General features: G+C 31.4%; 1 protein-coding gene across 1 annotated transcript in view; it reads right to left on the bottom strand.

Annotated features, from left to right (window-relative positions):
* Positions 1-493: 493 nt before the first annotated feature.
* LOC139525308 (endonuclease/exonuclease/phosphatase family domain-containing protein 1-like) overlaps positions 494-26,404 on the bottom strand; it is a 70,128-nt gene continuing 44,217 nt past the window's right edge. The window contains exons 8-17 of the mRNA XM_071320510.1: positions 24,794-24,934; positions 23,269-23,442; positions 13,631-14,027; positions 11,331-11,382; positions 10,802-10,909; positions 9,602-9,730; positions 7,172-7,307; positions 2,640-2,693; positions 1,723-1,863; positions 494-812 (exon numbers count right to left, since the gene is read on the bottom strand). Coding sequence (XP_071176611.1) covers positions 643-812; positions 1,723-1,863; positions 2,640-2,693; positions 7,172-7,307; positions 9,602-9,730; positions 10,802-10,909; positions 11,331-11,382; positions 13,631-14,027; positions 23,269-23,442; positions 24,794-24,934 — 1,502 coding nt within the window. The 3' untranslated portion in view covers positions 494-642. The remainder of the gene's footprint in view (positions 813-1,722; positions 1,864-2,639; positions 2,694-7,171; positions 7,308-9,601; positions 9,731-10,801; positions 10,910-11,330; positions 11,383-13,630; positions 14,028-23,268; positions 23,443-24,793; positions 24,935-26,404) is intronic.

The following is a 26,404-nucleotide window of genomic DNA, read 5'->3' as shown; positions in this document are numbered from 1 at the left end:
GACCAGGGTTTTCTGTTAGGTACCAGAACATCTAAAAAAGAAATAAGACAACTAATAGTACACATATTGCAAGTGATTCGATAAATGCGATTTTTTTTTCTTATTATTTCTTATACATAATTTACATATGTAATACATAAATTAAGGACTTTCACTCAAGAAATATATATATGGAACTCTTATAATGTATTGACTGGTCCATATATAACGATAAATATATATAAAGCATAGTTGTGAATTGGGGTTTGAATAATTTATTTGATAGATACTATAGTCATCATAATTTCTATAACATAAATGACATGTAGACTTCAAATTACAGTTAGAGGTAGATATGTCTTATAAATATAATACATTAAGCACTATACATATACCATTGCTTTTGCTTTCTAATTTAAGAAAGACATTCAAAGAGCAGACATTGTTTCAACTTCTCAGTCATCCAGTAAAAACACTATTAATAATAATAAAACATGTATTACAGAATGCTTAATATATATTTGATTATAAGATAATTATTCATTTATGATCATCCTTTTTCTACCATATTCCACACCGAGGGCATAGTAATCCAGTATGCACTCTTTTTTTGTTTGTTCCTGTTCATCTGCTATCATATCATTTAATGCTTCAATGTCAATATCAAAGAGTAAAATTGGTATCCGGAATAACACTTAGATCTGCTGAGTCATAGTCTTTCCCTGTGTACAGCTCTGTCCAAACCGGACAGTGGTCACTGACAACACCTCCCCATGACCATCCATTAGGTATCAACGGACTTGTCAGATTTCCTCTTATTACTCCGGAATTGCCTGAAAAACATTGATAATATCAAATGTGAATGAAAAAGTTATATCAAATTTGTACGTGTAATTAGATAAAACAAATTTGTTTTATTTTGAAAATTTACAAGTGACAACAGAAAAGAGAGGCGAACGATAAAGAAAATGGGTTGACAACGTCATGGCAAACGAAAGACCATATAAACGTCACAAAAATTAATTTGTGACGATGATCTAATCATGTGACGTGCAGTTTATATTTCGTTTGTTGTGTCCTGGTTTGCTGTCTTAAATTCATGGGAGGTGTTCTTTGTTATTCTCTGGTTTACATGTTGTAATGTACGAGTATGTATATGTTTTTCTTTGTGCTTAGTGTTCTTGTGTGAATTTGTACTGTATTCCTGTCACGTAGTGTTGACATTTTAGCGGCATTTTTAATATTGACATATAAGCGGGAGGTAAAACAAAACCAAGGTTCAACCCATCATTTTTTTTTTTAACTTTTCCTGTACCAGGTCAGGAATAGAATAAATACGTTATTAGAAACAAATACACTTTTAATCTTTTAATATATAAATGTAGTTGGTCTCTCTCTATATATATATATACTATATAAAAACAAGATGTTCTATTGAATTCACTAGTTCTGTAAACAATTTTCCAAATGGAGAAGACTTCATAAGTATTATTACTTGGGTCTAATCTATTTTGCTTTAATTCAGCAACTAAAATATGTTTAACTAAACAACCTTCTTTTTTATTTGGATACAATGTGTTCCTTGTTTTGTTTGTTTTTTATACTTAAACTCATTCAACAGAAGTACATATTAAGTTTCATACACTTTAATGAATACTTGTTACTGTTGTACCTTTACAATATGATGCAGTACCTGTAATGAGCAATCTCAATGTCAAGAGCAAAAATTATATTATTCTTTACCTGAAAATGCTTTTCTGGTGCCATTACTTATCCATATATGATCATACGTTTGACTGCCTTTAGGATTGCTGTTGCTTATGTTTGTAAATTCACCCACTGGAAGGCAATTGTCATAATCTTTCTTCCGCAAAATGTCAAAATCTGTAAATTAAACCATAACTACTGCGAGGTTTGGCATGCCATAAAACCAGGTTCAACCCACCACTTTTATTCCCCTTTAAAAGTGTCCTGTACCAAGTCAGGAAGATGGCCATTGTTATAATATTGTTCGTTTCTGTGTGTGTTGCATTTTAACGTTGAGTCGTTTGTGTTTTCTCCTTTTTTTTTTTTTTAGATAAGACGTGGCACGGTACTTATCTATCCCAAATTCTTGTATTTGGTTTTGATGTTATATTTGTTATTCTCGTGGTGTTTTGTCTGTTGCTTGGTCCGTTTCTGTGTGTGTTGCGTTTCGGTGTTGTGTCGTTGTTCTCCTCTTATATATTTAATGCGTTTCCCTCGGTTTTAGTTTGTTACCCCGATTTTGTTTTTTGTCCATGGATTTATGAGTTTTGAACAGCGGTATACTACTGTTGCCTTTATTTATCTTAATCAGTTGCAAGGTATTTCATATTATGTTCTAGTTTAAGTTGTTTGCATGTACCTCTATCATGAGAGTTTAAACTTTTCTCCGATTAATAAGTTAAATTTGATCTAATCTCAACCTTTATTGAATGTTCAATAATATTCCCCGAGTAAACCACTTTGCTATTGGTGACCCCAAGTCGCAAAACCAGTAATTTCAACACATTCTCAGTTTATGATTTCGAATACAACTGGTGTTATTTAAGAGCGGCAACAATTATATGTGGGTTCATCAATTTTTTCCTGTTCATTTTACTTATTGATTAAGTTGAACTTTTCAATATTTTACATACCTTCCTTTTGTGGGTCTAAATTAAAATCTCCCAGTATAATAATATCTTCCTCTCCTGCAAACAACAAGCGATTTTAAATACAAATGAATTAAAGTTAATCAAATGTAATAAATAAAGGCAACAGTAGTATACCGCTGTTCAAACTCATAAATCCATGGACAAAAAACAAAATCGGGGTAACAAACTAAAACTGACGGAAACGCATAAATATAAGAGGAGAACAACGACACAACACTACAATGTAACTAACACACACAGAATTGGACCAAGCATCAGACAAAATCCCACGAGAATAACAAATATAACATCAAAACCAAATACATGAATTTGGGATAGACAAGTACCGTGACATGTCTTATCGCAATGTCAATTTACACTCAAAAATAAGAGAAACAAACGACGCAACGTTAAATTGTAACACACACAGAAACGAACTATAATATAACAATGGCCATATTCCTGACTTGGTACAGGACATTTTTAAAGGAAAAAATGGTGGGTTGAACCTGGTTTTGTGGCATGCCAAACCTCGCACTTTAATGACAATGTTAAATATAACATAGAAATGACAACATAATATTACAGGACTACAATACAAATAAATAGGAAAACGTATTAGACAAAGAAACACATGATTAATGAATAACGAAAAGCATCAGGTTTAAAATTTAATACGCCAAAAACGCGCCTCGTCCACACAAGACTCACCAGTGACGCCCAGATATAAAAGATCGAAAGCAAAAAAAGTATAAAGTTGTACAGCACTGAAGATCAAAAGTTGAAAAAGGTTGTGTCAAATACGGCTAAGTTTGTATGCTTGGGATAAGAACATCCTAATTATTTAGAACAATTAATGCTATTGCAAACAGTAAATTTTATCAAATGAATATAACAGATATACATAATGAAACTGAAGTATTAACTCATTACATAAAACAAACACGAATACATAATGAATGACCAACATAGAATAGACACACCCGACTCAGTCCAGGCCTCAACGCAGTAAATTATGAAAATGACGTCACATACGACGGTGAAAAGGCATTAAAAATTACGTCACATACGATGGTGAAAAGGCATTAAAAATTTGAATATATGAAATTTCTGAAACAGCAGAAAAATTACGTCACATATGAAAAACTATATCTCAAAAGTAAGATAGAATTAGGATTGATTAAAGATTAAAATAGAACTAAATACTGATATTGCATTTAAACACAATGCATATTGCAATACTTATTAATAGCAATTAACTATAATATATATATATATGTGCAGTTTGTTATGAATCCAACTTCAAACTTAAATCATCGTACAGATCATGTTGACCAAAATTAAATCTAATAAATGACGGCGGTGATTTTTTTTTTTGTTTCCATAACACATAAATATAATAGAAAAGACGTCAACGCATTTGACAAAATCCGATGAGAATTACAAATATAAACAGTTGTTGGCATGACACGGGTTGTGTTCTTCTCATATATGTTATGATGGTATGATACTAAACACCTAACGGGAAGGATTGTGCCTGATGTTCATATGATGAAATCATAATCTTTTAGTCAGTTTAATTGAAGTCTGCAGCTGGCATGTCAGTTAACTGCTAGTAGTCTGTTGTTATTTATGTATTATCGTCATTTTGTTTATTTTCTTTGGTTACATCTTCTGACATCAGACTCGGACTTCTCTTGAACTGAATTTTAATGTGCGTATTGTTATGCGTTTACTTTTCTACATTGGTTAGAGGTATAGGGGGAGGGTTGGGATCTCACAAACAGGTTTAACCCCGCCTCATTTTTACGCCTGTCCCAAGACAGGAGCCTCTGGCCTTTGTTAGTCTTGTATTATTTTAATTTTAGTTTCTTGTGTACAATTTGGAAATTAGTATGGCGTTCATTATCACTGGACTAGTATATATTTGTTTGGGGGCCAGCTGAGGGACGCCTCCGGGTGCGGGAATTTCTCGCTACATTGAAGACCTGTTGGTGACCCTCTGCTGTTGTTTTTTATTTGGTCGGGTTGTTGTCTCTTTGACACATTCCCCATTTCTATTCTCAATTTTATAACATTAAACATTTAAACAAAATACATGAGTTTGTGATAGACAAGTACCGTAACACGTCTTATAGTAATGCGAATTCACACTCAGCAAAACAGTCACAATCGGGAATAAGTCACGTTTGGTAATTAAAAGATTGGACGACATAATGACAAACCACAATCTACCATGTGGTAAAAATGTCCTTAGCTAGTTTGGTTAAACACACATCGTATGGATCCACCAATTCGTGATGGTGTCCATAAAATTTACGGAGTGTCAATTTTAATCTGTCCTCCTCATAACTTTGTTGGAGAACTTTCTGCGTAAGTAGCACACTCCTGTATATGAAGTCCGTATAGTGTGAACAAGCACGTTAATAACGTATCAATTGTGATATGTAAACACCATACGAAGGGGCACATGGTATGTTACTGCTGAGAAATGGGAAATTGATAATTGGGAAGTTGAAATCGTCCTGTTTGTCATAGATTTTCGTGTGAAGTCGTCCATCTACGTCAATATTGAGGAAAAGATCAAGGTATGAAGCAGTCCTTCTAGTATCAGTAGTATCCTTAATTTCAAGTTCACTGGGATATATGAGATATAAGTATTGGCTGAAGTATGGGTTATTCAACGATAGAACATCATCAATATATCGGAAAGTAAAATTAAAGAATTTCGCAAGGTGCTTTTTCTTTTTGTCTTTTAGAAGGTTTTGAATGAACTCTGCTTCATACGAGTACACAAACAAATCAGCCAGCAGGGGTGCACAATTAGTACCCATTGGAATACCGATTGTTTGTTGAAATATAAATCCTCCAAACTCAACAAATATATTGTCGATCAAAAAGTCCAGCATTTTGATAATATCATCTTTAGTATATTTTCTGGAAGATTCAGTGTGATTCTTCACAAAATACGAATTATTGTAACCCAAAACAAGAAATTTGTATCTACGATTCCCATTTTTATAGAAAAAGCTCTGTTTTATGAGATGATGAAGTCGATCTTTGAACTGAGCATGGGGAATAGTAGTATATAGCGTAAAAAAATCAAAAGTTTTTATGTTGCTACAAAATTGCAAAGATTGTGATCGAAGGTTAAGCAGTTGATCTTTGGAATTTTTGAGAATCCACATCTGGTTAACATCACTGGTAGAATATATCTCCTCACAATATTTTTGAAGCCCATCTTTAACGGTAGAAAGAATAGTAGTCAGTACTTTAGAAAGATGTTTAGTCGAACATTTTGAAGAACCAGCTATGTATCTTCTTTATATGAAGTTTTGTGTAATTTAGGTATCCAGTATAATGAGGGCAATTTTTCTTTGTTTAAAACAGTTTAGGACAACTGGAAATATTTTTACCTTTGATTTTATGTTACACATAGATACAAACAAAAGAAATACAGAAGTAGTCCTCTTATTGATTCAGTTTCTTATAAGACGTGTCACGGTACTTTTCTATCCAAAATTCATGTATTTAATTTTTATGTTATATTTGTCATTCTCATCAGATTTTGTCTAACGCTTAGTTTGTTTCTATGTGTGCTACATTTTAATATTGTCTCGTTGTTCTCATCTTATATTGAATGCGTTTCCCTCAGTTTTGGTTTGTAACCCAGATTTTTATTTTATCAATTTATGAGTTTCGAACATCGGTATACTACTGTTGCCTTTATTCACTTGGCTCTCTCAATCAAAGTTGACCATATATTGATTTGGCTATTTCAAGGTTCTTATAGTTGTAAAGCTGCCCTTCAACTGTTGGCTATAACCGTTCCTGATTAAGGTAAATATAGTCAGCGTTTCTGTGCTGACATGCATTATCATTGATATGGTAATATTTATAAATTAACTGTTTACAAAACTTTGAGTTTTTGAAATACAAAGGCTTTCCTACCTCAGGAATAGATCACCTTAGCTGTATTTGGCAAAAGATTTCGGAATTTCGGTTTTCAATGCTCTTCAACCTCGTACTTTATTTGGCCTTTTTTACTTCTTCGGAATTAAGCGTCACTGATGAATCTGTTGTAGACGAAACGCGCGTCTGTCGTTAATACAAAATTTAAATCCTGGTGGTATCTATTATAAGTTTATTTACTAGACCAATTGGGTTATGTAGACGACAGCGAATTAAGCGTCATTGATGAGTCTTTTGTAAACAAAACATGCGTTTAGCGTATAACATTTGGAGACTTGTATCTAGGATGAAACTATTGCCTAAAAAGTAAGATATTACATAAGAAAGAGGCAGAGATGACTACTAAAAGACAATAAAACTTTGAGAATTTTAGAAAGAATAATTCCTATTGGAAATTTAAATCTGTTTAAAAAGCCGCCTTTTAGGGTAGCTACAAGTATGGTCGTATTTCCAAAATATCTCCACTCATTGTTATATATATATCAGTAATCAAAAGGAACCTAAGACATGCATATAATTGCTGTATACCACACGCATATTGACAAAAACGGCATATAACTTACCAGGATACCGCTGTTCAATTGCATTAATCAGTTCAGGTACTTTATCTATCTCCTCTTGAAGTCTGCTTAAATCTTCATTACCTAAACCAGTCGCTTTTAAATGTACACTGACTATAACACAGTCAAATTTTTTAATCTGTAAAAATTGTAATATATTAAAAATAATTAAATTTCAAATAACTCATTTATTATAAATAAAAAAGAGGCTGACAACAAAATGACAAAAACCCTTACAAAGATTACAAAGTAAACAAACACAAGACTGAACAACAAGAACCACGCTGAGTGACAAATTGAATTGACTTTAGGTCCACGGCTAAACATATCCTGCTGCACTAGTGCCACCCTTGCCACTCGACATTGTGATCGTGGCTATTACATGGTTACGAGTCTCATTTGGTGGTGAGGTAATCAAGCAGAGATGAATGATTGTTGTAATGACGATTGGAACATAGTCGTTGTCATAAAAAAGGTATTAAAACGAAATCATGCTGATCATGTCAGTCTATGTTAATGCTCTTAATGAAATCAGTTGACAACACATAATCAGGATAATGAATTATAAATAATGAGACAAGTTAAGTCAAGAGGAATTGTTGCTCTTTCTATTTATTCATTTAACTTAAGTCGATTTCAAATGATTTTGAAGTGAAAAACTTAGAAACACTCTAAAACAGCAGTAATTCCAGATTAACGTTAAGTTAAGTTGAATATAGTTATAATGTGTCGCAATTAACAGTCAGTTTGAATCACTTTCGATATGTCTTATTGGCTTGCGAATCAATAATTCAACGTCATTTGAATCCGTATTCTTTCAACATTCCATTTGACTTGTATATGAGCCAGGTATCGTATGTGCTCAGTATGTAGTGTTCGTGTCGCCTACTTAACTGAGAAGTGCAACATTGTAAATTATTACAAAAGAGAAATCAGGAATAGTCATTTCCTGTATTGATCCAGCCAACAAAGAATCATTCTCATACAGGTAAAACTTTTTATTACATATATTTTTAATCTATAACATGAGATCAGACAGACATAGACAAAATGTAATTTTATGATTGCACGTGCTTGTTTTTTGTTCATGTTTATATTTATTTTTATATCGGGTTATAAACGGTTCCTTATTAAAAATAAGGAAGAATTGTTGATACATTATAACGAGACGATGCATTTTATTTATATTGTTTTACATTTTGTATTGTTGGGATAACTGTTTTATAAAAATAAGACGATGTGGTATGATTGCCAATGAGACAACTCTCCACAAGAAACCAATTGATATATCGAATAACAACTATAGATCATCGTACGGCCTTTAACAGTGGAAAAGTCCATACCGCATAGTAAATGTAAAAGGCCCCGAAATAACAAATAAACAGCCTTATTTATGTAAAAAAATAATAAACGAATTTCAAATATGTTATAGAGCAATAAACGACAACCACTGTATTACAGAATTTGACTTGAGGCAAGCAGATACAGATTGTGACGGGGTTAGTAGGTGACAAATAGAATGTCAGTATTTGGATCAAATCATGAACATGAATTCGACAGTTAATTCCTCTTTAATAGACATGAGGACCTTTAATATAGAATATGTACCTCCAATAAACTGCTACACTTATTTATGATTAGGATTTTTAAATGATAGTGCTGTGTCTTTAAAAGAGGGGCAAAAGATACCAGAGGGACATTCAAACTCATGGATCGAACATAAATTGACAACGCCATGGCTCAAAAAGATAAAGACAGACAAACAATAGTTCACAAGACACAACATAGAAAACTAAAGAATAAGCAACACAAAATCCACCGAAAACTGAGGTTGATATCATGTGCTCCGGAAGTATAAGCAGGTCCTGCTCCAATTGTGGCACCCGTGGTGTTGCTCATGTCATTACAAACCCGGTCAATAGTTTGAATCGATAGGTCACATTCGTGGAATAGGAAACAGAATTATAGTTACGACATAAGGAACTGAAAATCAACTCGTGATGTCGACCATAACTTTTTGGTTAAACAGCTATCTTGGGACAACAACCCTATATCAAGGATATCATGATAGGAAATACAAGCCCGGAAATATTTAAAATTTGTCAAAAGCTTCAGTAAGTCGGTGGTCCGATTTGTAACCATTCTCGTTATTTACTCAAACCTTCATACTAGATGAAGGAATTGCCTCCAATAGTGTGATTCACAACCAGATATCATTCTTAAGAATATCATATAGACAAAACTTAAGCAACAATAACACAAATATACTTTGGTTGATCTCAAGTGCAGCGAAAGGGTGAACAGATTAACTATGCTTTATGGATAAAGTATCTCCATAACAAACAATAAAATGTGTTCATACTTCTTAGCAATGGGTCATAAGATAAACCTGCTGAAAAGATATTTGTCTTTATATTAATTCAATTAACCTACCTTAAATGTTCCAATAAATGGCGCCCTGGTGAATGCTTTCGGTGCCTTTTTTGCCTTTTCCAGCAGTTCGGAATGATTAAAGGTTATTCCTTGTGAAGAGTCATAAAGAAAACCATTATATTCATTACTCTGCAATATTTTTAAACACATTTATTTTTTTGTAAATTCATTAAAAAGAAAATCCTAGTTAGCTTCATTAAACTTTAATGGTACGGTCTCAACCACTAGGAAACAATGTGAATTATAGTCATGCAAGTTACTCGGTCAAACTCGATATTTCTTCTTATTTGATTCCTCTAAATTGTTTTCTAATTTGGCGTAACTGGAAATTGATTTATTGAGATACAAATTATTTCTATCGAATGTTTGTGAATTTTACATTATTTCTACCAATTGGCTATGGTATGAATTCTTATCACTGATCATAACGTATAATAGTTGAGCTCTTAATGGCTAATCTTCTTTTACTTGGTTTTTAAAATAACTTACCTAATGGTGCGATGATTTTTTGCTAATGTATTCTGTTTATATGCCGTTTTGTCTGTCTTTTCAATACGGTTATTTATTTATATAGTGATTAAGATGATAACACGATGTTGACAGCTGTGCCCCACATTTTTGACGTTTTTATGCCCCACCTACGATAGTAGAGGGGCATTATGTTTTCTGGTCTGTGCGTCCGTTCGTTCGTCCGTCTGTCCGTCCGTCCGTCTGTCCCGCTTCAGGTTAAAGTTTTTGGTCAAGGTAGTTTTTGATGAAGTTGAAGTCCAATCAACTTGAAACTTAGTACACATGTTCCTTATGATATGATCTTTCTAATTTTAAAGCCAAATTAAACTTTTGACCCCAATTTCACGGTCCACTGAACATAGAAAATGAAAGTGCAAGTTTCAGGTTAAAGTTTTTGGTCAAGGTAGTTTTTGATGAAGTTGAAGTCCAATCAACTTTAAACTTAGTACACATGTTCCCTGTGATATTATCTTTCTAATTTTAATGCCTAGTTATATTTTTTACCCAATTTCACGGTCCATTGAAAATGGAAAATGATAGTGCGAGTGGGGCATCCGTGTACTTTGGACACATTCTTGTTACCTTATGTCTTTTTGCTTTGCTCACACATTGTAATCAATATAATGGAATTATATGCAAGTGTCATACTAAGTGAGAGGTTTAGCTACATATTAAAACAATAGAACATACCCGATACATCCTTCCAGTGGCCTCAGACACCACAACCTTCCATTCTCCACGGTGTCCATGCCATTTCTTTGTACAAGAGAGTGATGGAGTATTGAGCTCCTCGCATATCTATAAACAACATAAAGTTATGTTAGGTTAAAAAGAATTAAAAGACCCAAAATTGTAGAAGAAAAAAAATTTGGGACCATATAGGAGTCATGATTTTAGGCAAGAAACTTGATTTCATGACTGCGATTACTTTAATTATCTATTATTTCATTACTTAAAATATTCCTCTTTTTCAAGTCTTGAACGATTATTTGGATTGCTTAAGTCAGTGTTTTTGTATATTTATGATGGGTGTTCAAACAATTTTATCCGACCTGATCCTACTTATCGGCACGTTAACCAATAATGTATGCCTAGGTTGGTTATATGGGTAGCTATAAAACAAATGCTAACCAATTTTTTAAGGTGATGTCAGGAATAAAACAGTTGTATTCCAGTTGTTGGTTGATATATTTTTTGTAATATCATTTTTTATATATACCTTTTCTAATGCCATTTTATCTGCCAGCTCTTGAAATGCAACCAAACCAAGCCTAAAAGAAACAAATAATTAAAAAATTGAAAACATCACGTTTAATAATTTCTTGCGTCCGAAACGTTTCTCTGGATTTACCTTCACCAGCAACGGTCAGAGCCAAACATTTTAAATCCAAAGATAGATAAGTACCGCAAATCGTTGAAGAGCTATATGTCACAAACCTAAAATAAATAGACAAATTCATCTAAAGACAACTTTGCCAGAGGGATTTCAAAACCTTAGTTTCACTTTAATTTCAAAATTTATTAATGGACAATATTAGTAATTAAAGTTTGTTAAATCATATCAATACCGAAGGACTGACTACTGAGCTGATGATACCCTCGGGGACTGATACTCCACCAGCAGAGGTATCGACTCAATGATGTAAAAAATGGAAAACAATACGTTTGATATGAGCGTCACTCATGAGTCTTATGTAGACGAAACGCGCGTCTGGCGTAGTAAATTATAATCCTGGTACCTTTGATAACTATTAATAATTGCTGAATTAAAAAGCTAAATACACTTTTATAAATGTTTGTCTTTTTATAGGACAGGGACAAATTGGTTAATCGACAGTACTTCGCGTACAGGTGAAAATCATATCAATTCTTTTCAACAAGTTCGATTGCAATGGTTGTCATGAAAACCAAATAAATGTGACTGTGGCTTGTTCGCAAGTGTTGCTCTACACATATAGCAGTTCATTCGAAATTCGATATTGACAAGAATCAGAAATAAGAGTGAATTGACATTCAGTAAGCTACAATGAAATGAAATTGAAGTCTTTAATGATTTGAAGTAAACTTTATTTTATCATTTTACACTTTGATACAAATTTTAATCCTGGTATCTATGATGAGTGTATTGATAACTTGCTTGTGGTTGTTCTCCAGCAGCAGTTGGTCGAAATGCCAATCCGGGGCAGACAAATTGGAACAGGTAATGTTAAAATCATATTATATATAGCATCAACTACAAAAATGTATATGTTATCATATTTTTTGTTTTGTATGCTTGCATGCATTGTTTTTAAGTAGCTAAGATGTATTCATATGATGTATGTTTGGCTTCCATTTACTTTCACGTTATCCAATCATGCGAATCTGGGTTGCTAACACAATTATGTCAATATAACGATACTACATACTATCATATAAATGAGATGTTGAGCTAGCTATAAGACCAGGTTCAATACATTATTTCGAAAAAGCAGGACCAAGAATATGACAGCTGTTTCCCATTCGTTCCGTTGGTTCACATAGTCGGGCATTCGCTTTTGACAGTATTAATTAATAACCTTCTCTTTCCTGAATTTAACTTAGAGTGCGGAAATTGTGTTATTACAGTTTGTTATCAGTATAAATTCAAAGTATCTCAGCACATTTTAAATTTATGAACAATAAAAAAATATCTCAGTTGAAGATTTTTTTTTTTTTTTTTTTTGCAAAAACACTAAAATGAAGCAATGCTAATTCCTTAGACGTCGTTTTATTTGACTATATCTGCGCACTTGAAAACGAAAGCCCTATAAACGTTCAAGCATGAAAAAGAATGTAAAACAAAAGCGGTATCTCTAATATAGAATCATCAGAATATCAATAAAAACAAGTGAATCTGCGAGCTACTGCTACCCCGCCGCAAGTGGATAATTCTAATAGTGTAAAAATATGCGCAAGTGTTCGGTAAACAGGAAGTTGTTGAGGGATGAATCTGAAAACGCATCACACGGTATAGCTGACTTATCTTAACCCTGAAACTAAATTTCAGAAATCCTTGTATTGTAGTTCCTGAGAAAAATGTGACAGAAATTTTCAACTTTGCTATCATGTGTAAAATCATACAAGTGTTCGGTAAACAGGAAGTTGTCGAGTGATGAATCTTAAAACGCATCACACAGTATAGCTGACTTATATAAACCCTGAAACCAAATTTCAGAAATCCTTGTATTGAAGTTCCTGAGAAAAATGTGACGAAAGATATTCATGGGACGGACGGACTGACGGACTGATGGACTGACGGACGGACGGACTGATGGACTGACGGACTGATGGATGGACTGATGGACAGACAGAGGTAAAACAGTATACATGTACTTCCTTTTTCAAAGCGGGGGTATAATAACTAACAGGTGCCATCGAATTAAAAACAATCTTTTTCCCAAACAAAAAGTAGAGAAACAAAAATACCGAATTCGAAGGAAAATTCAAAACGGAAAGTGGATCGATCCTTTATCAGAAGATTTTTGTTATGAACCTTACCCATTTTCTAGAATTGTCATACAAACAACTTCTCTCACTCCGGGATTATTAGCTTTGTCCTCGTCAAATCGTTCCACATTCCAACTAGCTATTCTTACGACACCTTTGTTTTTATGTTTAAAATTGAACTGTGTCCCTTGTGGTCGAGAGGAAGATTTTATAATCGTTATTATTGGTTCTAACAAATTTATTATGTTTTCCGTGGATTCAGATAAATGTTTGTGCATACATATAGTTTCAGTAACTTCGTAGTTACGTTTCACCTCCTTCTCTTCAACTTCACCACCCTGACTTCCACAATCAAAACAACTATTCACTATTCCCATGTTTGAGCCATAAAATGAATGAAATTTTCCAAAGTAATGCGAAATCCGTCTATTAATATCCCAGTCCAGTCAATCATAAATCAATAAATATTATAACATTATAAATTCCGTTTTATAACGTTATTTTACCAAACATTATATGTTCCTCAAGCCTCATATACAATTTCATTGTTTATATACGTGTATTTTAAAGTCTTACTGTCTTAAAGAAAGTCTTACTTTTCATTTAAACAGGAAGGTGTTTAAACGTGTACAAAATTGTGTACAAACATTGGACATACTTTTGTAAACTATTTAAATACCGATGTATATAGGTCGTGTATAAACTAAATACAAACGTAAGGTAAATGGATTAAATGACGTGTAATAATAAATCATCAGTAATATTGTAATATTAAATAGCTGAGTATAACAGTTTTTATATTCATTTGAATTATTACAATTAAAATTTGATATATTTAGGTCAATAGGATTTATGTGTCCGGATATAATAGGTCATTATTCATGTTTTGAAGGTTTAGAACAGTCACATAACTCATTGATACATGTTGAGTATTGAGTGCGATTCGTTTTATTCTATCAGATTGTTTGTATCCGTGCAGACATGAAGGAAGCAATTATGGAATAGGAGGGAAGTGGATCACAAAATTGTCAACACAGATCATGCTTCAATTTCCAAAAAATTTCACATTCCTGTTTTCATAATATATTAGATTCTGTCTCATTACATGTAACATATAATATGTCAGGCAATCTTTCCTTGTTGTTTGGTCAAAAAAGGGTTTGTGGAACAAAGCAAAAAAAAAAATGCAAGGTTTTCATACTGTGTCAAAGATTAAATTCAAATTGAAAGTTGTTCAAATTATAAAGTTAAACCATTTATCTGATTTCATATGATTTCTTTAAAACAGTGATCTTGGCCCTAAAATTTCTTATACTAAATAAGTATTCTTTTCGATTTGATTTTTTTTTCGAGATCGGTATTTTCGTTGTTTATGTCTTATCATTTATGTGGTCTTTTTTTTCTAAATTACAGTTTTAAACATGTTGTGAAATAAACCAACAAAATGTCACAACGTTTAGGAATTTTGTTATTCAAAACAGTAACTTCGTTATAAATTTCGTTTTCCACACGTTTAATTTGAATGCCACCGATAAGTATGATGCTCAACTAGTGTTCTTTATTATAAGACCAGTATCTCCAACAATTTATGTTTACAAAAAATCAAATGCTTTTAAAAGAAACATGTTGAGTAATCATGTAGATTTGTGTGTTTTTGGAATTAATAGGTGTACTTTGAATCTTTCTTATCTTATGTCAATAACCACAAACAATTACTTAAAACTGATACAACTGAAAATTTAAGATCCTAAATTGATACATTTTAGGAGATTATTTATACCCTCTTTCAAGAAAAAAAGTTTGTGGATTGATTTGCGTATACTCAATCCATGTAGAGTTGAAAACTGCTCTTCTTTTCCATAATCTCCTGATGGTGTTTTTATTTTTATTTCTTAACTGCATTTTCACAAACATTTACTAACTGAGGTAATACCCAATAACAACTCCAAACTTTGAATGTGAAATAGAACCAAAAATCAGACAGACACTTAACAAGAAATCTTACCTGAAGAAAAAAAAGTGCAGAAATAGAAAATCAAACCGAAGCTTTGGGTCTTAATGGAAATATTTAAGTATCAATAAACTCATTATTTTCATATAACTAGATCCTACCTCTGTGATACAGTATTTGTCAACTTGAGACCATGTAAATTTTAATTTTAAAACACAAAGCTCCACAAAAGTGTTTTACAATTCACAAATTGTAACTTTCAAGAGAACTGTTGTTATTTGGTCTCTAATAATATTTAACTATATGCAGACAAGCTTAATCTTTCTTTTCAAATCAATTTAATGCAAAAAGATGTTCATTCTTAAAACATCATCAGACATGATTCCCTTTTCCGTGATGTCACAATTGGGAAATTGGAGGAAAGCAAGTCATTTTATTGTCTTAATTGAATTTTTATCTCAAAGAAAGGTCTTAAATAAAAGAAATGTGCTTATATTATATTTCAATCTTCCAATTGGCCTGAATCTAGATAAGTTGGTAATAAATTCAGCAGAGACTACTAAATGTCTGATATCAATGTTAATGAAGTGTTGTTAATTTTTCTACTTTCGGTGTTGGGAGCAATTAATAGGAATAAACTTCGTTTTCTAAAGAGATAACTTTTATAGTAGCCACTGATATGAGGATTCATTCCTGAAATATTAGTTCAACACAATACACAATTAGTATCACAAATAACTTCATAAGCCAGATGGAATACATGTATTAAAGCAAGAAAATTTTATATAACTTTTAATTTGAGCAAAAAATTATAACAAAAATCTATTGCTTCTTCAGCATAAGTTAATAATCTGATACATATAAAAATGTTATCAATGACGCAGAATATCAATTCCAATTTCTTAATTTCATTTCACCACTTTCCAACAAACAAAATTTATATTGATATATATACCCTGTATTTTACAATTTATAATTTCTCTTTCATTAGTAATTTATTAGATAAAATTATATACTTTTTTACTTGTCGTAATCTGACAGCAAATATAAATCTTTTTACAGTATAAACAGCCTTTTTTTTTTGCATAATCAATATGTCTTTATCTATGAATATGATAAGGCATATTTCAAGTGGAAAATGTTTATAATGCAGGCAATGGCTTATATATACATGTTATATATAAGCAATTACATGTGTCAGGCCTAAAATTTCTGCAAAGCAAAACTATAATTTTCTGATTCCTACACACCTTAATTTGCAATGAAAAGGGTATAAAATACTGATTTCCTTACACAGATTTTTGTATTAAAATTATCTAATTGTTGCAATGGAATATAAAATTTATAATTGTTGCAATGAAAAAGTTTAAATCTTTTATGATCTCCTTTTTTCTTAACTGCAATATGATAGAAAAGTTTGAATTTCTGATTCACCTCCAAAATTTCTGCAATGAAACGGTATAAAGATCTTAATCTTATTCCCTTCCTGATTTTAGCACTGGAAAGACTATCATTTCTGATTTCTTCCCTACTACATTAACTGATTTTCTAACAATTTTATTTCTGCTACATCTATATTTGAATGAGTTCAATTTTGTGAAATCTTTAGAATATACTGGCCTTTAATTATGTGCATATTTTTATTATAAAATGATGACAATATTACAACAACCTACAATAAAATATGCAAAAATAACAAGTGTACAGACAATTGACTAGACGTATAGAAGAATTTCAATTGTAACCAAAAATAGATATAAGAAGATGTGGTATTAGTGCCAATCAGACAACTCTCCATCCAAGTCACAATTTTATTTAGGCAAATTAACAGTAATAGATGATGCTTCATATTCTGATCGACTTGACATAAAAATTTCTTCATGTTAAAATTTAAGTAACAAAATAAAGCAGTTATCTATTTTATTTTGTTTTCTGATATACTTCTGAATGAATTTTCTAAAAATAAGCAAATGAAATAGATACAAGAAGTTCAAATTACTTAAATTTGCAGGACATTCATTTTTAATTGTTCCTAAACCTTAACTGGACATGAATAGAAATAATTTTACTGTTCAAATCTGCTTTGATACTAAATATTTCCAAAAAATCTCATTCAAATATTAATTTTAATATTGAAATTGGGAAAACATGTACCTTTTTTTACCTAAAAATTTGATAAGATTTTCGTTTAAAAATCCTCTTTGCATTGATAACAGATAAACAATTATAAAGTTGAAGTTTGCATTGGATATTGCTACAAAAGTATATAAAAAATATGAAAAACATTAAAAATGCAAATGAGACATTTAAATGATAACATTGTATGAAAAACAAAATGCATTACTGTGAAAATATCGCAAATATGTAAAAATATGATGTGGCAAAAATAGCAAAACAAATAATACATTTTGACCTATATTATGACAAGTCAATTACAACAAGTTAACAACACTTCTGTGACAATTAATACAATGTTATGTGGCCTGTTCCATAAAAAACAAGTAAATACAATGTTATGTGGGCTGTTCCATTAAAACAGGCAAAGCAGATAGAAACGATTCTCCCAAACAGACTACACAGAAAAGTTTCTCCTATACTGGCAGACAGTAATGGCCCTCCTAAATGGAGCAGACAGAAAACGCCCTTCAAAACTGATCATGTGATCACTAAAGCACCAGGATGCAACTAACTTATTACCAAATTAGTTGAGCAAATTTTGGATTTCATCAGCAAACTAAAATATAAAACTATGGAGAGGCAGAACAATTGTAAGGGAGACAACTATAAAACTATGGAGAATCAGAACGATTGTACGGGAGACAACTATACACCACAGTTCAAATGAAGTAAACCATTCATAACTTCTTAACAAGATGTCAATATATCTTATTTTTGTACTAAATTGACAAGCTGATGAAAAAAGTTAAATCAAGTTAAAAAGGCGATAGTCTGCAAAAATTCTTTTCTATTCAGAAACATTATTCAGACTCTGAACTGAAGTTTTTGTGTTCTTAATCTAAAATGGTGCATGTCAGACCTAAAATCTTTTTTAAAGTTACTTGCAATTTTAAAGTCTGCTTTGACATATTCAGGAATTTAGTCAAAAACCTCCCACACATGCTATCATTAAACCATGGGGTTGTCTTGAAAATGCCTGTACCAAGTCAGGAATATGACAGTTGTTGTCCATTCGTTTAATGTGTTTTGTCATTTGATTAGGGACTTTCCAATTGAATTTTCCTCGAAGTTCAGTATTTTTGTGATTTTACCTTTTTCTTGACCATTAAAAATGTTTTTTTAACTACCTTATAATATGTTTGAATTGAACAGCCCTGATTATATACACTAAATCTAGATCTCATGAATTCTTGTAGACCAAGTGATCTTAGGTTTGCGTCATAGCTTTCACTTTGTAGAGGGAATAGCATTCAGTAACCATGAAGTACTAGTCATCAAGATATAAAATATGAATATGTAAATTTAATGTAACCAAATATTATATTAAAATCTCTAATCTAATGCATTAAAAATAAAGATTTGCATTAAACATAATTCAAGATAATAACCAGAAATCTTACAGTGAGTTGACTGTTAGTGTTGCTCTCCATCAATTGCAATTCATTCAAAATTTTGACCAAATTGCAATTTGTTTTTTAAAATCAAATTGTTCAACTGGTCAGAAATTTGAACCAACTGCTGTAGAAAACCACAGCCAAGTCATGAAAGTGCAAGGTGATAAAATAAAACATACTTACAATCCTATAAGACTTTAACTCCACTTTAATGATGTTGTGACAAAATTAGTTAATCAGTTTGTTTAGTTATATTATATTCATTTCCATGCTGAAGGGGAACTGTTTATTTTGAATTGCTATTAAATTGTCCAAACTAAGCTTTCATATAGTTTTTCTTTCTAAAAGTATTCTATATTTATAAGAATCAGACATTATGTGAATTAAAACATTTCATATTCAGTAAAATATGTGTAAAATTGCAATATATGTTTGTAGGAAGTTTATACTAAGCTTTCATATAGTTTAACTTTCTAAAAGTATTCTATATTTATAAGAATCAGACATTATGTGAATTAAAACATTTCATATTCAGTAAAATATGTGTAAAATTGCAATATATGTTTGTAGGAAGTTTCCATGGGGGAGATAATAACTTTTCTTTCAAAAAGTCTTTATTCAAAAGAATAATATTTTAGGTTATCTCCCCTGAAAACTTATCAATAGCATATTGTTATTTCACACATATTTTACTGAATATATGATGTTTTATTTAAAATGATATCTGATTCTTATAAATATAGAATACTTTTAGAAAGACAAGAGTGCACACGCTGAAATGTCTCGCCTTCTATACTAATCAATGATATTATGTTGATAGTCCTAAGTATAAAGCTTAGTTTTATTACAACTGTCTCATAAACTTAACATTAACCAAGATAACTAAACAAAGACCAATGAACCTTGAAAATGAGGTCAAGGTCAGATGAACCATGCCAGGCAGACATGTACAGCTAACAATGCTTCTATACAACATATATAGTTGACCCATTACTTATAGTTTAAGAAAAATAGACCAAAACACAAAAACTTAACACTGTGCAATGAACCGTGAAAATGAGGTCACCGTCAAATAAAACCTGCGCGACTGACATAAAGATCATAAAATATTTCCATACACCAAATATAGTTGACCTATGCATTGGCATACAGTATTAGATAAAAAGACCAAAACTCAAAAACTTAACTTTGGCCACTGAACCATGAAAATGAGGTCAAGGTCAGATGACATCTGCCCGCTAGACATGAACACCTTACCATCATTCCATACAACAAATATAGTAGACCTATTGCATATAGTATGAGAAAAACAGACCAAAACACAAAAATTTAACTATAACCACTGAACCATGAAAATGAGGTCAAGGTCAGATGACACCTGCCAGTTGGACATGTACACATTACAGTCCTTCCATACACCGAATATACTAGCCCTATTGCTTATAGTATCTGAGATATGGACTTGACCACCAAAACTTAACCTTGATCACTGATCCATGAAATGAGGTTGAGGTCAAGTGAAAACTGTCTGACAGACATGAGGACCTTGCAAGGTACGCACATACCAAATATAGTTATCCTATTACTTAAAATAAGAGAGAATTCAACATTACAAAAAATTTGAACTTTTTTTTCAAGTGTCACTGAACCATGAAAATGAGGTCAAGGACATTGGACATGTGACTGACGGAAACTTCATAACATGAAGCATCTATATACAAAGTATGAAGCATCTAGGTCTTCCACCTTCTGAAATATAAAGCTTTTAAGAAGTGAGCTAACACCGCCGCCGCCGCCCCCGCCGCCGGATCACTATCCCTATGTCGAGCTTTCTGCAACAAAAGTTGCAGGCTCGACAAAAAACTATATGAAAGCTTAGTTTGAACAATTTTATAGCAATTCAAAAAAACCAGTTCCTCTTCAGCATTGAAATGACTATAATATAACTATAAAAACTGATAAACTAAATTTGTCACAACATCATTAAAGTGGAGTTAAAGTCTTATAGGATTATAAGTATATTTTATTTTATCACCTTGCACTTTCACATTTTGACTGAACAATTTGTTCAATATTCTGACCAGTTGAACAATTTGGTTTAATAAAACAAATTGCAATTTGGTCAAAATTTTGAATGAGTTGCAATTGGTGGAGAGCAACACTAACAGTCAACTCACTGTAAATCTAATGCATATAAAAATATGACATGGATAGATGCATCAAAAGATGATAATTTGATAACTAAAATCTATATATGCATATACAAATATGACATGGATACATAATACTTTTTAAATGAAATTGCCAAATTTCACCAACATTACTGGTCCTTTTTATAATGAATAATATGATGAGGTTCACATCATTAAATTTTATCAGAAGGACATTAATTTCTTTACCCTTTTGTACCATGATACAAATCTAAACTCAAAAATAGAGTATATATCTAATTCTAACTTTCAATGAAAATCTAATTTAAATGTTTGACTAGATTAAAAATTTCTAGAATGCCATCTGAAAAGTCTTAATATACAAGAAATCTATAATTCAACATGATTTCTTTTAAAATAGTATAAGTAAGAGCTTATATTTTATTGTGCAAAAGAAATGTTTTAATTAGTAGAATTTCATTTTGAAAAGTTACAAATTTGTACCAAAAATATAATTTATATAGAACACAGTGAAGAATATTTAACAGCCCAATTGAAAAAAACAAAACATAGGAAAAAAGAGAAAAGATATAAATTATCATTTTCAATTAAATATCTAACTTCCAATTTAACCTGATCTTTTTTGTAAAAATCTTGACATCAAACATCTTAGTTTTAATATATTTTACCGCCAGCAGCTAGTTTGTTCAGTGTGGTACAATAGCAATTCTTTATATAAAACTTATATAACATCACAATAAAATACATATAATACTGTTGCTTTACCATGTAGAGTTCTTATTGCAATAACTATACTAATCTCATAAATATAAACATGTAAAATGTTGCTTGATCATAATTTTAATAAGTTTAAAAACCATATCTTCAAAAACCCTGAAACAAAAAAGTGAGAGAAAAATTTAATAAATAGCCTTTCCTCTTTCATCATAATTTACATTTTCTAATTGTTTCATAAAAGAATCAAATATTTTTAATTTTTTTTTTACTATTGATGAAGTTTTTTTAAAACAGCTTGCAAGCAAAGTTTTTTTCAAATGTGTTAAATAATACATGTAACAAATTATTGCATTTATAGCTTCTTTTTTAATCAGTAAGTAGTTTCCATATATAATGTCATTTTATTCCAAACAACAATTTGGCAAATATTTGTCCAGATATATAAAATCTTTCTAAAAAAAAAATCTTTTTCTGTGAGTATGTGTTTAGTTTGGCATCTGTGTTCATTAGAAATTCTTGATATATAAATATACGTCTCTTTTAAAAAATACTTTATAAATAAAAATCTTCTGTCTGAGGTATAATATCTCCTCCTTATACAACCCACTTATAATTCTTGTCTATCATTTTACACATGCTTTCCCATGACTTTCTACAATTGATAGTTATAAGGTTACAAAATAACACTTAAATTTCCCAAATTCATCAGCACACATGGTATCATGATCCGACACTGTGTAGGTATCCCAATTCCCTGGAGCAATTAAATAGCAAGTGGTTAAAATGTAAGTAAAATCTTGATCCAATTTCCACTGCAGAATTATGAAAATTTGGCGGAAAATGGTTTTCTCTATATTTTTTCTACATTTAACATTGGAACCTTTTTTCTTTCAAACACTATGAAAAAATAGCAAGGCTTTTATAAGTTTAACAAAAATGGCTTTTTAAACTGTAAGTAATCAAATTATGAAAAGAATAGTTGGGTCAGAGGCAAAAATTTTCATGACACTGCATGGGTAAAAATAGATGATTCCATAAAATCTGACTAAAAGTCAGAAACAGGAGTTACTCCTCTGGAATGGGATCCCTCAGTGAATTTCAGATCAGGATACCTGATGTGTGGTCAGTGGAAAACAAAAGAAGTATTCTATAATCGAAAGCTGGATTTGGTTACTGCTGCCTTGTAAGATGAAGGCCCCTTTAATATATACATGTATTGTATATCAATTGTTCATCTGATTCACTATGTGGTTTTTTTTCACAAAATTCAAAATCAACCATCAAGAGTAAATTTGATGGCATCTGGAGTGATGGTTAAGTCTGCTGTATCGAAATCTTTCCCTGTGTATAGCTCTGTCCATACTGGACAATGGTCACTGACAACACCTCCCCATCCCCAGCCTTTAGGTATCAGAGGACTTGTCAGACCTTCTCTTACAACACCTGAATAACCTAAAATAAAGAGATATACAAATGAATTGTTATATAAAGTTCAAGGTTATTCAAAATGTAGAGGTAATGCGTACAATCAAAGTGCTTTTAAGCACTGACGGATAACAATTTTAATTTATCAATGGGAAGTAAAATTCAACATTGTGTAAAGCATTGGTTGTAGTTGATTCAACTACAATTATGGACAAAGAAAGATAAATACAAGTTTAAAGATTACTTTAACAATGATTTCATTGATATTTTTAAAACAGATATTTGATTCCTGCACAACTTATGTAACATTCTTGACAAGTATCTCAAATAATATTTCATTGATAGATTTCTAAAAATCTTGATGGATAGGATGTTTACAGTGTTGTATTCAGTGCACTATATTTGTGTATTTTAAAAGAACCTTGGAAGATTCAGACATCAAGACAGTACCAGAGGGTTTTGATTGCATTAAATTCCACTCCTAATATGACGTGCTTCTTTCGCTTTATAAATAAACCCATGCTCTAAATCTATAATTTGTTTTGGCACATGCATATATTGACTTCTGCAGAAAAATTAATTTTATCAAATTGGCATGCATTTAATATATTTTATTAACTTAAACATGTTAAAACACTTCAAAACTCTTAAATGATGCACATGTTGTTACTAATTCATTTATTATGACTGTAATGTGTTGCATTCTGAAATTGATATATTTGACCTAGATACGACAACCATTCATGCTGGCTGTTCAAAAACTCATCCCTCTAAAAAATCACAGTGCCAGCTGTTTGCTTTTTTACAAACAAAAAAGGGAGGTTCATAGAAGAGCCTACACAATTGCTTTACCCTTATACACATCGGACATCTAAATTTCCTTAATTGTCCTAATCAGACAATTTTAACATGGTTAAGTATTATATTTGTGTTATTTTAGCCCTCACTATCGCTCAGGCAAAAATAATCACGAATATACTGCCTACTCATGTTAAAACTACAATAACGTATAGCTTGCATCAACTTTTTCTTTACTTTACTGATTGGCAGATGAAAACTCATGAATGTAAATTAACACATAAAGAATTTCTAACTTAAGAAGTCTTTATCCTTAATAAAACAATATTTTAAACAATTATCTTACTTTAGTGTTGAAAGTATTCTTAATTATAAACTTTTGTTATGATAAATGTTGATAGTATGGTCAAATCATATGTTTTGGTACATCATATGAATTCGTTTTAAGCATGCTTCTTTAATGGAAATGGTGACGTCACAATGCATTCTTATTAGCACGAAAACCCATGAGACGAAGATTACTATGATTCAAACACTCATTAATGGACTACAAATATTTACAACCATAGCAAGGATATACCTGAAAATGTCTTTTTAGTGCTACTTGTTATCCATATATGGTCATACGTCTGACTGCCTTTAAGGTTGTTATTGCTGATATTTGTATATTCTCCTACTGGTACACAATTTTCAAAACCTTTCTTACGCATCACATCAAAATCTGAAACAATAAATATTTTATATTCAAACTATTTCATTTTTCATATGTTTTTATCATAACGACCCTGCATACCCTCGGGTATCCACTTTATGGACTCTACTGTACTACAGACTCACCAGGCGTTGGTTCACTTTCGTTTGTAATTTATTTCATTTTTTGTGTTTTTGAATTAAAATTAATTCTAAATTTTGTAATAAATGATTTTTTGTATACCTGAATTTAAACTAATAGATAGTAATATTATTTACATTGCCCAATTTCATTACCTCAATTTCACCACTACAAAAGCTTGAATTATATCAGACTTTGTAAAATCAATAATTTTGAAAAAAGAATATAAGATCTGGAAAACATTATTTAGACAGACAAAAATGAAAGAAGGGTACAGGCTTAAAATTAGGGGACATGAGATGCTCTTCTTAGAATTACAGAATTGGACAATTCATAAAAGATTACAAGAGCAGTAATTTTTGTTAAATTATTTAAATACATTACAAAAATTTATTTACATAGAAATGAAATTATGCCAGTGACTGCTGCAAGTGTGTATGTTTCATTTCAAATTTTAAAGTGGTAGGTGTTGCATTAGGCATTGTCAATGACAGTTTATCACAGATTTTTCTACAGAAATAGATTTTGTGGTTGGCTTCTTTACAACTAAGATGGAACACAGTGTTCCAGCTAGGTTTTCAAAAGGGCAGGGTGCCAATCCTGAAAAAGGGCATTTAACGCGCAATATGATAATATGAAAAGGGCATATTTTAATAAAAGATGTTAATCAAACATTTGTGTTTATTCGTTGAATCACAGGTTATACAAGAACAACATCTTTAGCCCATATAGAACTCTATCTTTCTACTTTTAAGGCTGAAAAACTTGTCAAGCAGCTTGTCACACAAGTTTTTTTTATCATTGCTTGGCACAGTTGAACTTTATATGCAGTATGTTTTGAAAGGAGATCTGTTTCATACTGTTTCTATGGTCTACCACATTTTACCAGTTTCACCTTTCTACCCCTGCTGTGCTTGATGGCAATACAGCACAAAACAGCTGTGCTCAGTAAATTCACAATTTTAGGATATAAAGCAACAGTGAAAAATAGTATCAAAAATAAAGAATACAGAAAAAGATGACCAAGGCACCCTACCAACACTGCTACTAAGACCCTCTTTAACTTTTCCCATAACTCAAAATAAATACCTAAACATATATATTCTTAAGCAAGAAGTATGGAGACACATTTTAGAATATGTAAATGGGTTACTCAATGCTAGGAAAAAAATCAGATTGAGTTATCTTTCTTTATTCGGGTGTGCTCCTTCTTTGGAGGATTATAAACAGTACGTAAATATGATGTAAATATGATCACAATATGGCGGCCGATTTTGTTATTTTCGTATCAAAAATGAAGGCAGTCAATGACAAATACGTCTGAATTTTCTGTTTATTTTACAGAAAACAAGTAAAACA

This window comes from Mytilus edulis, chromosome 5 (assembly GCF_963676685.1).
Source record: "Mytilus edulis chromosome 5, xbMytEdul2.2, whole genome shotgun sequence".
Lineage (NCBI taxonomy): Eukaryota > Metazoa > Mollusca > Bivalvia > Mytilida > Mytilidae > Mytilus > Mytilus edulis.
Note: the sequence above shows the minus strand (reverse complement) of the source record. Positions and strands in the feature narration are given on the sequence as shown.